General features: G+C 49.8%; 1 protein-coding gene across 2 annotated transcripts in view; it reads right to left on the reverse strand.

The window, feature by feature from the left end:
* PCSK4 (proprotein convertase subtilisin/kexin type 4) overlaps positions 1–13428 on the reverse strand; it is a 300032-nt gene extending 286604 nt beyond the window's left edge. For both annotated transcript variants that reach the window (XM_063914303.1, XM_063914302.1), the window contains exon 1: positions 13016–13428. In XM_063914303.1, the coding sequence (XP_063770373.1) occupies positions 13016–13171 (156 nt within the window). In that variant the 5' untranslated portion in view covers positions 13172–13428. The remainder of the gene's footprint in view (positions 1–13015) is intronic.
* Between the last annotated feature and the right edge of the window lie 79 nt (positions 13429–13507).

The raw sequence follows: 13507 nt of genomic DNA on the forward strand, positions 1-13507 counted from the left end.
ATCCGTACGCACGGGAGAGAATGTGCACATGCAGCAGGCACGCGCATAAGGTGAATATATGGCAACGTGTAGCATGATATTTTTCTGACTTTGACAAGTCTAATGGCCATGAGGAGAAGCAGTGGCCTACCTACTCTGGCCTGGCAGTAAATTAGAATGAAATAGAGAACATTACGCATATGAGAAGTCTTGTTACAGTACCTTATTTATTGAACCACCCTTGTACAAGGGTTGCCTGGACATGACTGCCAGAAATCTTTAGTGTGCTTCCTTACATATACCGAACCTGATATGCATATGGGGAGCAATGCTATGACAAAAATTAAAGGGTAGAGCTTGCAAAGAAAGCAAACAAATGGCACTCTCAATGATATAAACAGATCTGGGTGGGAAAAAAAATAATAAGATTTTACTCACCGGTAAATCTATTTCTCGTAGTCCGTAGTGGATGCTGGGAACTCCGAAAGGACCATGGGGAATAGCGGCTCCGCAGGAGACTGGGCACAACTAAAGAAAGCTTTTAGGTCACCTGGTGTGCACTGGCTCCTCCCACTATGACCCTCCTCCAAGCCTCAGTTAGGACACTGTGCCCGGACGAGCTGACATAATAAGGAAGGATTTTGAATCCCGGGTAAGACTCTTACCAGCCACACCAATCACACCGTATAACTCGTGATACCATACCCAGTTTAACAGTATGAAAACAACTGAGCCTCTCAACAGATGGCTCAACAATAACCCTTTAGTTAACAATAACTATGTACAAGTATTGCAGACAATCCGCACTTGGGACGGGCGCCCAGCATCCACTACGGACTACGAGAAATAGATTTACCGGTGAGTAAAATCTTATTTTCTCTGACGTCCTAGTGGATGCTGGGAACTCCGAAAGGACCATGGGGATTATACCAAAGCTCCCAAACGGGCGGGAGAGTGCGGATGACTCTGCAGCACCGAATGAGAGAACTCAAGGTCCTCCTCAGCCAGGGTATCAAATTTGTAGAATTTTGCAAACGTGTTTGCCCCTGACCAAGTAGCAGCTCGGCAAAGTTGTAAAGCCGAGACCCCTCGGGCAGCCGCCCAAGATGAGCCCACCTTCCTTGTGGAATGGGCTTTACTGATTTAGGATGCGGCAGTCCAGCCGCAGAATGCGCCAACTGAATTGTGCTACAAATCCAGCGAGCAATAGTCTGCTTAGAAGCAGGAGCACCCAGCTTGTTGGGTGCATACAGGATAAATAGCGAGTCAGTTTTCCTGACTCTAGCCGTCCTGGAAACATAAATTTTCAAGGCCCTGACTACGTCCAGCAACTTGGAATCCTCCAAGTCCCTAGTAGCCGCAGGCACCACAATAGGTTGGTTCAAGTGAAAAGCTGATACCACCTTAGGGAGAAACTGGGGACGAGTCCTCAATTCCGCCCTATCCATATGGAAAATCAGATAAGGGCTTTTACATGACAAAGCCGCCAATTCTGACACACGCCTAGCTGAAGCCAAGGCCAATAACATGACCACTTTCCACGTGAGATATTTTAGATCCACGGTTTTAAGTGGCTCAAACCAATGTGATTTTAAGAAACTCAACACCACGTTGAGATCCCAAGGTGCCACTGGAGGCACAAACGGGGGCTGAATATGCAGCACTCCTTTCACAAACGTCTGAACTTCAGGTAGTAAATCTAGTTCTTTCTGGAAGAAAATCGACAGAGCCGAGATCTGTACCTTAATGGAGCCTAATTTCAGGCCCATAGTCACTCCTGCTTGTAGGAAATGCAGAAATCGACCTAGTTGAAATTCCTCTGTTGGGGCCTTTTTGGCCTCACACCAAGCAACATATTTCCGCCATATGCGGTGATAATGCTTTACAGTTACATCTTTCCTGGCTTTAATCAGCGTAGGAATGACTTCCTCCGGAATGCCCTTTTCCTTCAGGATCCGGCGTTCAACCGCCATGCCGTCAAACGCAGCCGCGGTAAGTCTTGGAACAGACAGGGCCCCTGCTGCAGCAGGTCCTGTCTGAGCGGCAGAGGCCATGGGTCCTCTGAGATCATCTCTTGAAGTTCCGGGTACCACGCTCGTCTTGGCCAATCCGGAACCACGAGTATTGTTCTTACTCCTCGTTTTCTTATTATTCTCAGTACCCTTGGTATGAGAGGAAGAGGAGGGAACACATAAACTGACTGGTACACCCACAGTGTCACTAGAGCGTCCACAGCTATCGCCTGAGGGTCCCTTGACCTGGCGCAATATCTCTCTAGTTTTTTGTTTAGGCGGGACGCCATCATGTCCACCTGTGGTCGTTCCCATCGATTTACAATCAGCGTGAAGACTTCTGGATGAAGTCCCCACTCTCCCGGGTGGAGGTCGTGCCTGCTGAGAAAGTCTGCTTCCCAGTTGTCCACTCCCGGAATGAACACTGCTGACAGTGCTAGTACGTGATTTTCCGCCCATCGGAGAATCCTTGTGGCTTCTGCCATTGCCATCCTGCTTCTTGTGCCGCCCTGTCGATTTACATGGGCGACTGCCGTGATGTTGTCTGACTGGATCAGTACCGGCTGGTGTAGAAGCAGGGATTTTGCCTGACTTAGGGCGTTGTAAATGGCCCTCAGTTCCAGAATATTTATGTGTAGGGAAGTTTCCTGACTCGACCATAGTCCTTGGAAGTTTCTTCCCTGTGTGACTGCCCCCCAGCCTCGAAGGCTGGCATCCGTGGTCACCAGGACCCAGTCCTGTATGCCGAATCTGCGGCCCTCTAGAAGATGAGCACTCTGCAGCCACCACAGCAGAGACACCCTGGTTCTTGGAGACAGGGTTATTAGGCGATGCATCTGAAGATGCGATCCGGACCATTGGTCCAACAGGTCCCACTGAAAGATTCTGGCATGGAACCTGCCGAAAGGAATTGCTTCGTAAGAAGCCACCATCTTTCCCAGGACCCGCGTGCAGTGATGCACCGATACCTGTTTCAGTTTCAGGAGGTCTCTGACTAGAGATGACAGCTCCTTGGCTTTCTCCTCCGGGAGAAACACTTTTTTCTGGACTGTATCCAGAATCATACCCAGGAACAGTAGACGTGTCGTCGGAACCAGCTGTGATTTTGGAATATTCAGAATCCAACCATGCTGGTGTAGCACCCCCTGAGATAGTGCTACTCCCACCAACAACTGCTCCTTGGGCCTCGCCTTTATTAGGAGATCGTCCAAGTACGGGATAATTAAAACTCCCTTTCTTCGAAGGAGTATCATCATTTCCGCCATTACCTTGGTAAACACCCTCGGTGCCGTGGAGAGTCCAAACGGCAGCGTCTGGAATTGGTAATGGCAATCCTGTACCACAAATCTGAGGTACTCCTGGTGAGGATAGTAAATGGGGACATGCAGGTAAGCATCCTTGATGTCTAGGGATACCATGTAATCCCCCTCGTCCAGGCTTGCAATAACCGCCCTGAGCGATTCCATCTTGAACTTGAATTTTTTTATGTATGTGTTCAAGGATTTCAAATTTAAAATGGGTCTCACCGAACCGTCCGGTTTCGGTACCACAAACAGTGTGGAATAGTAACCCCGTCCTTGTTGAAGTAGGGGCACCTTGACTATCACCTGCTGGGAATACAGCTTGTGAATTGCCTCTAGCACAGCCTCCCTGCCTGAGGGAGTTGTCGGCAAGGCAGATTTTAGGAACCGGTGGGGTGGAGACGCCTCGAATTCCAGTTTGTACCCTTGAGATACTATTTGCAGGATCCAGGGATCCGCCTGTGAGCGAGCCCACTGATCGCTGAAATTTTTGAGGCGGCCCCCCACCGTTTTCTGACAGGGAATCTGACCACGCAGCGGCAGCACTGCACATCCATGCTGACGCAATAGCTGGTCTAAGTATAATGCCTGAGTGTGTATATACAGACTTCAGGATCGCCTCCTGCTTTCTATCAGCAGGTTCCTTGAGGGCGGCCGTATCTGGAGACGGTAGTGCCACCTTTTTAGACAAACGTGTGAGCGCTTTATCCACCCTAGGGGGTGTCTCCCAACGTGACCTATCCTCTGGCGGGAAAGGGAACGCCATTAGTAACTTCTTAGAGATTACCAATCTTTTATCAGGGAAAGCCCACTCTTCTTCACACACTTCATTTAATTCTTCTGATGGGGGAAAAACTACGGGTATTTTTTTCTCCCCAAACATAATACCCTTTTTAGTGGTACCTGGGTTTATATCAGAAATTTGTAACACCTCTTTCATTGCTTCAATCATGCAACGAATGGCCTTAGTGGACATTAGACTAGACTCATCGTCGTCGACACTGGTGTCAGTATCCGTGTCGACATCTGCGTCTGCCATCTGAGGTAGCGGGCGTTTTAGAGCCCCCGATGGTCTTTGAGACGTCTGGACAGGCACGAGCTGAGAAGCCGGCTGTCCCGCATTTGGCATGTCGTCAAATTTTTTGTGTAAGGAGTCGACACGTGCACGCAATTCCTTCCATAAGTCCATCCACTCAGGTGTCTGCCCCGCAGGGGGTGACATCCCTTCTATAGGCATCTGCTCCGCCTCCACATCATTATCCTCATCAAACATGTCGACACAGCCGTACCGACACACCGCACACACACAGGGAATGTTCTAACAGAGGACAGGACCCACCAAAGCCCTTTGGGGAGACAGAGTGAGAGTATGCCAGCACACACCAGAGCGCTATATAATGCAGGGACTAACTGAATTATGTCCCCTATAGCTGCTGTTATATATATTGCGCCTAAATTTAGTGCCCCCCCTCTCTTTTTTACCCTTTTCTGTAGTGTAGACTGCAGGGGAGAGCCAGCGAGCTTCCTTCCAGCGGAGCTGTGAGGGAGAAATGGCGCCAGTGTGCTGAAGGAGATAGCTCCGCCCCTTTTTCGCGGACTATTCTCCCGCTTTTTTATGGATTCTGGCAGGGGTAATTATCACATATATAGCCTCTAGGGCTATATATTGTGGTATTTTTGCCAGCCAAGGTGTTTTTATTGCTGCTCAGGGCGCCCCCCCCTAGCGCCCTGCACCCTCAGTGACCGGAGTGTGAAGTGTGTATGAGGAGCAATGGCGCACAGCTGCAGTGCTGTGCGCTACCTTGGTGAAGACTGATGTCTTCTGCCGCCGATTTTCCGGACCTCTTCTTGCTTCTGGCTCTGTAAGGGGGACGGCGGCGCGGCTCCGGGACCGAACACCAAGGCCAGTTCCATGCGGTCGATCCCTCTGGAGCTAATGGTGTCCAGTAGCCTAAGAAGCCCAAGCTAGCTGCAAGCAGGTAGGTTCGCTTCTTCTCCCCTTAGTCCCTCGCTGCAGTGAGCCTGTTGCCAGCAGGTCTCACTGTAAAATAAAAAATAAGAATTTACTTACCGATAATTCTATTTCTCGTAGTCCGTAGTGGATGCTGGGAACTCCGTAAGGACCATGGGGAATAGCGGCTCCGCAGGAGACTGGGCACAAAAGTAAAGCTTTAGGACTACCTGGTGTGCACTGGCTCCTCCCCCTATGACCCTCCTCCAAGCCTCAGTTAGGATACTGTGCCCGGACGAGCGTACACAATAAGGAAGGATTTTGAATCCCGGGTAAGACTCATACCAGCCACACCAATCACACCGTACAACCTGTGATCTGAACCCAGTTAACAGCATGATAACAGAGGAGCCTCTGAAAAGATGGCTCACAACAATAATAACCCGATTTTTGTAACAATAACTATGTACAAGTATTGCTGACAATCCGCACTTGGGATCGGCGCCCAGCATCCACTACGGACTACGAGAAATAGAATTATCGGTAAGTAAATTCTTATTTTCTCTGACGTCCTAGTGGATGCTGGGAACTCCGTAAGGACCATGGGGATTATACCAAAGCTCCCAAACGGGCGGGAGAGTGCGGATGACTCTGCAGCACCGAATGAGAGAACTCCAGGTCCTCCTCAGCCAGGGTATCAAATTTGTAGAATTTAGCAAACGTGTTTGCCCCTGACCAAGTAGCTGCTCGGCAAAGTTGTAAAGCCGAGACCCCTCGGGCAGCCGCCCAAGATGAGCCCACCTTCCTAGTGGAATGGGCTTTTACAGATTTTGGCTGTGGCAGGCCTGCCACAGAATGTGCAAGCTGAATTGTACTACAAATCCAACGAGCAATAGTCTGCTTAGAAGCAGGAGCACCCAGCTTGTTGGGTGCATACAGGATAAACAGCGAGTCAGATTTCCTGACTCCAGCCGTCCTGGAAACATATATTTTCAGGGCCCTGACTACGTCCAGCAACTTGGAGTCCTCCAAGTCCCTAGTAGCCGCAGGTACCACAATAGGCTGGTTCAAGTGAAACGCTGAAACCACCTTAGGGAGAAATTGAGGACGAGTCCTCAATTCTGCCCTGTCCGTATGAAAAATTAGGTAAGGGCTTTTATAGGATAAAGCCGCCAATTCTGAGACACGCCTGGCTGAAGCCAGGGCCAACAGCATTACCACTTTCCATGTGAGATATTTTAAGTCCACAGTGGTGAGTGGTTCAAACCAATGTGATTTTAGGAACCCCAAAACTACATTGAGATCCCAAGGTGCCACTGGAGGCACAAAAGGAGGCTGTATATGCAGTACCCCCTTGACAAACGTCTGAACTTCAGGAACTGAAGCCAGTTCTTTCTGGAAGAAAATCGACAGGGCCGAAATTTGAACCTTAATGGACCCTAATTTTAGGCCCATAGACAGTCCTGTTTGCAGGAAATGCAGGAAACGACCCAGTTGAAATTCCTCTGTAGGGGCCTTCCTGGCCTCGCACCACGCAACATATTTACGCCAAATACGGTGATAATGCTGTACGGTTACATCCTTCCTGGCTTTGATCAGGGTAGGGATGACTTCATCCGGAATGCCTTTTTCCTTCAGGATCCGGCGTTCAACCGCCATGCCGTCAAACGCAGCCGCGGTAAGTCTTGGAACAGACAGGGTCCCTGCTGGAGCAGGTCCTTTCTTAGAGGTAGAGGCCACGGGTCCTCTGTGAGCATCTCTTGAAGTTCCGGGTACCAAGTCCTTCTTGGCCAATCCGGAGCCACGAGTATAGTCCTTACTCCTCTCCTTCTTATGATTCTCAGTACCTTGGGTATGAGAGGCAGAGGAGGGAACACATACACTGACTGGTACACCCACGGTGTTACCAGAGCGTCCACAGCTATTGCCTGAGGGTCCCTTGACCTGGCGCAATACCTGTCTAGTTTTTTGTTGAGGCGGAACACCATCATGTCCCCCTTTGGTTTTTCCCAACGGTTCACAATCATGTGGAAGACTTCTGGGTGAAGTCCCCACTCTCCTGGGTGGAGGTCGTGTCTGCTGAGGAAGTCTGCTTCCCAGTTGTCCACTCCCGGAATGAACACTGCTGACAGTGCTATCACATGATTTTCCGCCCAGCGAAGAATCCTTGCAACTTCTGCCATTGCCCTCCTGCTTCTCGTGCCGCCCTGTCTGTTTACGTGGGCGACTGCCGTGATGTTGTCTGACTGGATCAGCACCGGCTGACCTTGAAGCAGAGGTCTTGCTAGGCTTAGAGCATTGTAGATGGCCCTTAGCTCCAGGATATTTATGTGAAGTGATGTCTCCAGGCTTGACCACAAGCCCTGGAAATTTCTTCCCTGTGTGACTGCTCCCCAGCCTCTCAGGCTGGCATCCGTGGTCACCAGGACCCAGTCCTGAATGCCGAATCTGCGGCCCTCTAGAAGATGAGCACTCTGCAACCACCACAGGAGAGACACCCTTGTCCTTGGTGACAAGATTATCCGCTGATGCATCTGAAGATGCGACCCGGACCATTTGTCTAGCAGATCCCACTGGAAGGTTCTTGCGTGGAATCTGCCGAATGGGATTGCTTCGTAAGAAGCCACCATCTTTCCCAGGACCCTTGTGCATTGATGCACTGAGACTTGGCCTGGTTTTAGGAGATTTCTGACTAGATCGGATAACTCCCTGGCTTTCTCCTCCGGGAGAAACACCTTTTTCTGGACTGTGTCCAGGATCATCCCTAGGAATAGAAGTCGTGTCGTCGGGATCAGCTGCGATTTTGGAATATTGAGAATCCAACCGTGCTGGCGCAACACTATCTGAGATAGTGCTACTCTGACTTCCAACTGTTCCCTGGATCTTGCCCTTATCAGGAGATCGTCCAAGTAAGGGATAACTAAAACTCCCTTCCTTCGAAGGAGTATCATCATTTCGGCCATTACCTTGGTAAAGACCCGGGGTGCCGTGGACAATCCAAACGGCAGCGTCTGAAACTGATAGTGACAGTTCTGCACCACAAACCTGAGGTACCCTTGGTGAGAAGGGTAAATTGGGACATGTAGGTAAGCATCTTTGATGTCCAGAGACACCATATAGTCCCCTTCTTCCAGGTTTGCAATCACTGCTCTGAGTGACTCCATCTTGAATTTGAACCTTTGTATGTAAGTGTTCAAGGATTTTAGGTTTAAAATTGGTCTCACCGAGCCGTCCGGCTTCGGTACCACAAATAGTGTGGAATAGTACCCCTTTCCCTGTTGTAGGAGGGGTACCTTGATTATCACCTGCTGGGAATATAGCTTGTGAATGGCTTCCAATACTGCCTCCCTGTCTGAGGGAGACGTCGGTAAAGCAGACTTTAGAAAACGGCGAGGGGGAGACGTCTCGAATTCCAATTTGTACCCCTGAGATACCACCTGAAGGATCCAGGGGTCCACTTGCGAGTGGGCCCACTGCGCACTGAACTTTTTGAGACGGGCCCCCACCGTGCCTGAGTCCGCTTGTAAAGCCCCAGCGTCATGCTGAGGACTTTGCGGAGGCGGGAGAGGGCTTTTGTTCCTGGGAACTGGCTGTTTGTTGCAGCCTTTTTCCTCTCCCTCTGCCACGGGGCAGAAATGAGGCGCCTTTTGCCCGCTTGCCCTTATGGGGCCGAAAGGACTGCGCCTGATAATACGGGGTCTTCTTAGGTTGAGAAGCTACCTGGGGTAAAAATGTGGATTTTCCAGCAGTTGCCGTGGCTACCAGGTCCGATAGACCTACCCCAAATAACTCCTCCCCCTTATAAGGCAATACTTCCATGTGCCTTTTAGAATCCGCATCACCTGACCACTGCCGCGTCCATAAACCTCTTCTTGCAGAAATGGACAGCGCGCTAACTCTTGATGCCAGTCGGCAAATATCCCTCTGTGCATCACGCATATATAGAAATGCATCCTTCAAATGCTCTATAGTCAGTAATATACTGTCCCTATCTAGGGTATCAATATTTTCAGTCAGGGAATCCGACCACGCCAGGCCCGCACTGCACATCCAGGCTGAGGCGATTGCTGGTCGCAGTATAACACCCGTGTGAGTGTATATACATTTTAGGATATTCTCCAGCTTTCTATCGGCAGGTTCCTTTAGGGCGGCCGTATCAGGAGAGGGTAGTGCTACCTGTTTAGACAGGCGTGTGAGCGCTTTATCCACCCTAGGGGGTGTTTCCCAACGTGCCCTATCCTCTGGCGGGAAAGGGTACGATGCCAATAACCTTTTAGGAATTATCAGTTTTTTATCGGGGGAAACCCACGCCTCATCACACACTTCATTTAATTCCTCGGATACAGGAAAAACTACAGGCAGTTTTTTCTCTCCAAACATAATACCCTTTTTAGTGGTACTTGTATTATCAGAGAAATGCAATACATTTTTCATTGCTTCAATCATGTAACGTGTGGCCCTAGTGGAAGTCACGTTTGTCTCCTCATCATCGACACTGGAGTCAGTATCCGTGTCTGTGTCTGCCATTTGAGGTAACGGGCGTTTTAAAGCCCCTGATGGCGTTTGAGACCCCTGGACAGGCACAAGCTGAGTAGCCGGCTGTCTCATGTCGTCAACTGTCTGTCCACTCAGGTGTCGACTCCCTAGGGGGTGACAACTCTATAATAGGTAATTGCTCCGCCTCCATCTCATTTTCCTCCTCAAACATGTCGACACAATCGTACCGACACACCGCACACACAGCGAATGCTCTGATAGAGGACAGGACCCCACTAGCCCTTTGGGGAGACAGAGGGAGAGTATGCCAGCACACACCAGAGCGCTATATATAGACAGGAATACCACTATAAAATGTGCTTTTCCCTTTATAGCTGCTGTTAGTATCAAAACTGCGCCAAATTAGTGCCCCCCTCTCTTTTTTACCCTTTTCTGTAGTGCAGGACTGCAGGGGAGAGTCAGGGAGACGTCCTTCCAGCGGAGCTGTGATGGAAAATGGCACCCGTGTGCTGAGGAGATAGGCTCCGCCCCCTTCTCGGCGGCCTTTTCTCCGCTTTTTGGTGAGTTCTGGCAGGGGTTAAAATACATCCATATAGCCCCGGGGGTTATATGTGGTGTATTTATGCCAGCCAAGGTGTTTACATTGCTGCTCAGGGCACCCCCCCCTTGCGCCCTGCACCCTCAGTGACCGAAGTGTGAAGTGTGCCTGAGTAACAATGGCGCACAGCTGCAGTGCTGTGCGCTACCTTGTTGAAGACTGATGTCTTCTGCCGCCGATTTTTCCGGACCTCTTCTTGCTTCTGGCTCTGTAAGGGGGCCGGCGGCGCGGCTCTGGGACCGAGCTCCGAGGCTGGGCCTGTGTTCGGTCCCTCTGGAGCTAATGGTGTCCAGTAGCCTAAGAAGCCCAATCCACTCTGCACGCAGGTGAGTTCGCTTCTTCTCCCCTTAGTCCCTCGATGCAGTGAGCCTGTTGCCAGCAGGCCTCACTGAAAATAAAAAACCTAAAACTAAACTTTCACTAAGAAGCTCAGGAGAGCCCCTAGTGTGCACCCTTCTCGGCCGGGCACAAAAATCTAACTGAGGCTTGGAGGTGGGTCATAGGGGGAGGAGCCAGTGCACACCAGGTAGTCCTAAAGCTTTACTTTTGTGCCCAGTCTCCTGCGGAGCCGCTATTCCCCATGGTCCTTACGGAGTTCCCAGCATCCACTAGGACGTCAGAGAAAACCTAATTATATACTTTCTTTCTAGAAGCTCAGGAGAGCCCCTAGTGTGCATCCAACCTCGGCCGGGCACAAAATCTAACTGAGGCTTGGAGGAGGGTCATAGTGGGAGGAGCCAGTGCACACCAGGTGACCTAAAAGCTTTCTTTAGTTGTGCCCAGTCTCCTGCGGAGCCGCTATTCCCCATGGTCCTTTCGGAGTTCCCAGCATCCACTAGGACGTCAGAGAAACATTATTAGAACACAGTCAGCTCCCTATAAAATAATAATCATACTTGAAACATCTCTATAAAAAAAAAAAAAAAAAAGAGACTTCGGATAGGAACTACATGGAACAGCACCTAGAGAAACAGCTACACAGGCTCTCGTTCAGCACGCATCACATTTGTAAAGCTGCTTGCAGGCAGCTTTGCAAATACAGTAGGAGATGTTAAACAGAGCTGCGACCATGTAGCCTCAGGTTACTCAGACCTTGGCCATGCCACTCCCGGAAAACAAGGCGACATGCCCCTGTTTCCAGAAACGCTGCACGTCTTCGCCCTTGTACGCCTCTGCCTGTCAATCGGGCAGAAGCTGTTGTAAAAATGTGAGCCTGCGCAGTTTCCCGATAATCAGGAAACTGTGCAGGGGATTGCAAAAGCGATCCATGCTGAATGAAGGCCACAGTGAGGGGAAGAAGTAGGAATGTTAACGATTAGGTAGCAGTTTAGCTACTATATGTTGTAGAGCCTAGAGCAGGGGTGGGGAACCTTTTTTCTACCAAGGGCCATTTGGATATTTATAAAATCCTTTGGGGGCCAATCAAAAATTATCAACTTAAAAATTAGCCTGCCCCAAGTCAGTTGTTATACCCCAGTACATATGCCCCCAGTCACTTGTTATGCCCCATTAGATATGCTCCCAGTCAGTTATTATGCCCCATTAGATATGCCTCCAGTCAGTTGGTATACCCCAGTAGATATACCCCCAGACAGTTGCTATGCCCCATTAGATATTCCCCCAGTCCGTTGCTATGCCCCATTAGATATTTCCCCAGTCAGTTGTTATGCCCCATTATATATGACCCCAGTCAGTTGTTATGCCCTATTAGATGTGCCCCCTAGTAGCGCCGCTTACACACACACACACATTAAAAGAAAAAAAAACACACTACTCACGAGCCAAGCTCCTGCTTCTGGACCGCTGCCCTCTACCTGGCCGCCTGCTCCACGGAACTATGGGAGAGACGTCAGGATGTCTCTCCCATAGCGCCGCACACGTACACTGCCAGAGCCAGAAGCCGGAGCTCAGGAGTGGTAACAAAATCTCAGCGGGCGCCCGGCATCTCCCTTGGTTAGGTGAGCCTGGCCGGGCCGGATCAAGTGGCTTTGCGGGCCTTATACGGCCCGCAGGCCTGAGATTCCCCATCTCAGGCCTAGAGCATAATAATTGACGATCTTTAAAAAGCAGATATATGTTGATACACATTGAAAAATAAGATAATTGAAAAGGAATAAATATTTACAATCTGCAGCTCTTGCTGTCAACACAGTACGTAGAACAAATGGTGCACATCTTAGACACACAGATATATATATATTTTATGATATATATTGGTAGATCCATAAAGGTGTGTGTGTGGGGGAAGGGGTGTTGGAGGTGTATAGAATCCTAATCTAGGCGGCCCCATGTTATTCCTGTGCCCCACAGGGCTGAGTGCTCACTTGGATTCGCCATTTCTGCAATTACACTTAAAATACATACATATACACATAGTCATTTCTGACACTTTAAATAACAATTTTACACTGAGCAATGAAGAGGTCACCGTTGTTAGTAAACTTAAACAAGTGAGTCCCATATACAGTGAGTGCAACTGCATTAAAAAAGAATCTGGGACAGTCACTGTCAATTTTTTTTTTTTTAAATGTTTGAAACATCTGAAAATTGGATGAGTTACCAAATGCACAGTGTCCAGCATGGCTGCCATTTACAAGACACACAGTAAAGAGTATACTATAGAAGTGTGTTCACAGGCGTAGGGGGGTGTACCCCGAGCCCAAAGCAGTGTGATCACCTGTCCCATGCTGGTAAAGCCAAGTTTCCTAGCTATCCTCTCCGGCTCCTCCGGGCCCCCGCGCACCTGCACGGCCCAGCTGTTGGTGTACACCCGGAGTGCCAGGGCACAGCGCAGGCTGAGGTACATGGCCAGGGCCGCTTCAACTCTCATCATCTCACCAGCCGCCGTCACTATAGCAATAGCGCGGAGTGAGAGGGCAGGGGCACGTGTAGAATTCTAACCCGGGCGGAAGAATACGCGGCCGTAGCTCAGGTATACACTGGGAAGGAACACTGCGGCTACGTTACTCAAAGTATGCGTTATATATCATTATCGCTTATGTCTCACAAATATCAGCACGTATATATGTAAAACACACGTGGGATGAACGTAGCGGCACTACAGGCGGAGCAGCAGTGTGTACAGGTGCGCGGTGTGATACTATGCAGCCGCACACACACCTTTGGCCCCCAGCACCTGTATGAGAAGCGGGACACGCCCCTCCGCAGT

This window comes from Pseudophryne corroboree, chromosome 1 (assembly GCF_028390025.1).
Source record: "Pseudophryne corroboree isolate aPseCor3 chromosome 1, aPseCor3.hap2, whole genome shotgun sequence".
Lineage (NCBI taxonomy): Eukaryota > Metazoa > Chordata > Amphibia > Anura > Myobatrachidae > Pseudophryne > Pseudophryne corroboree.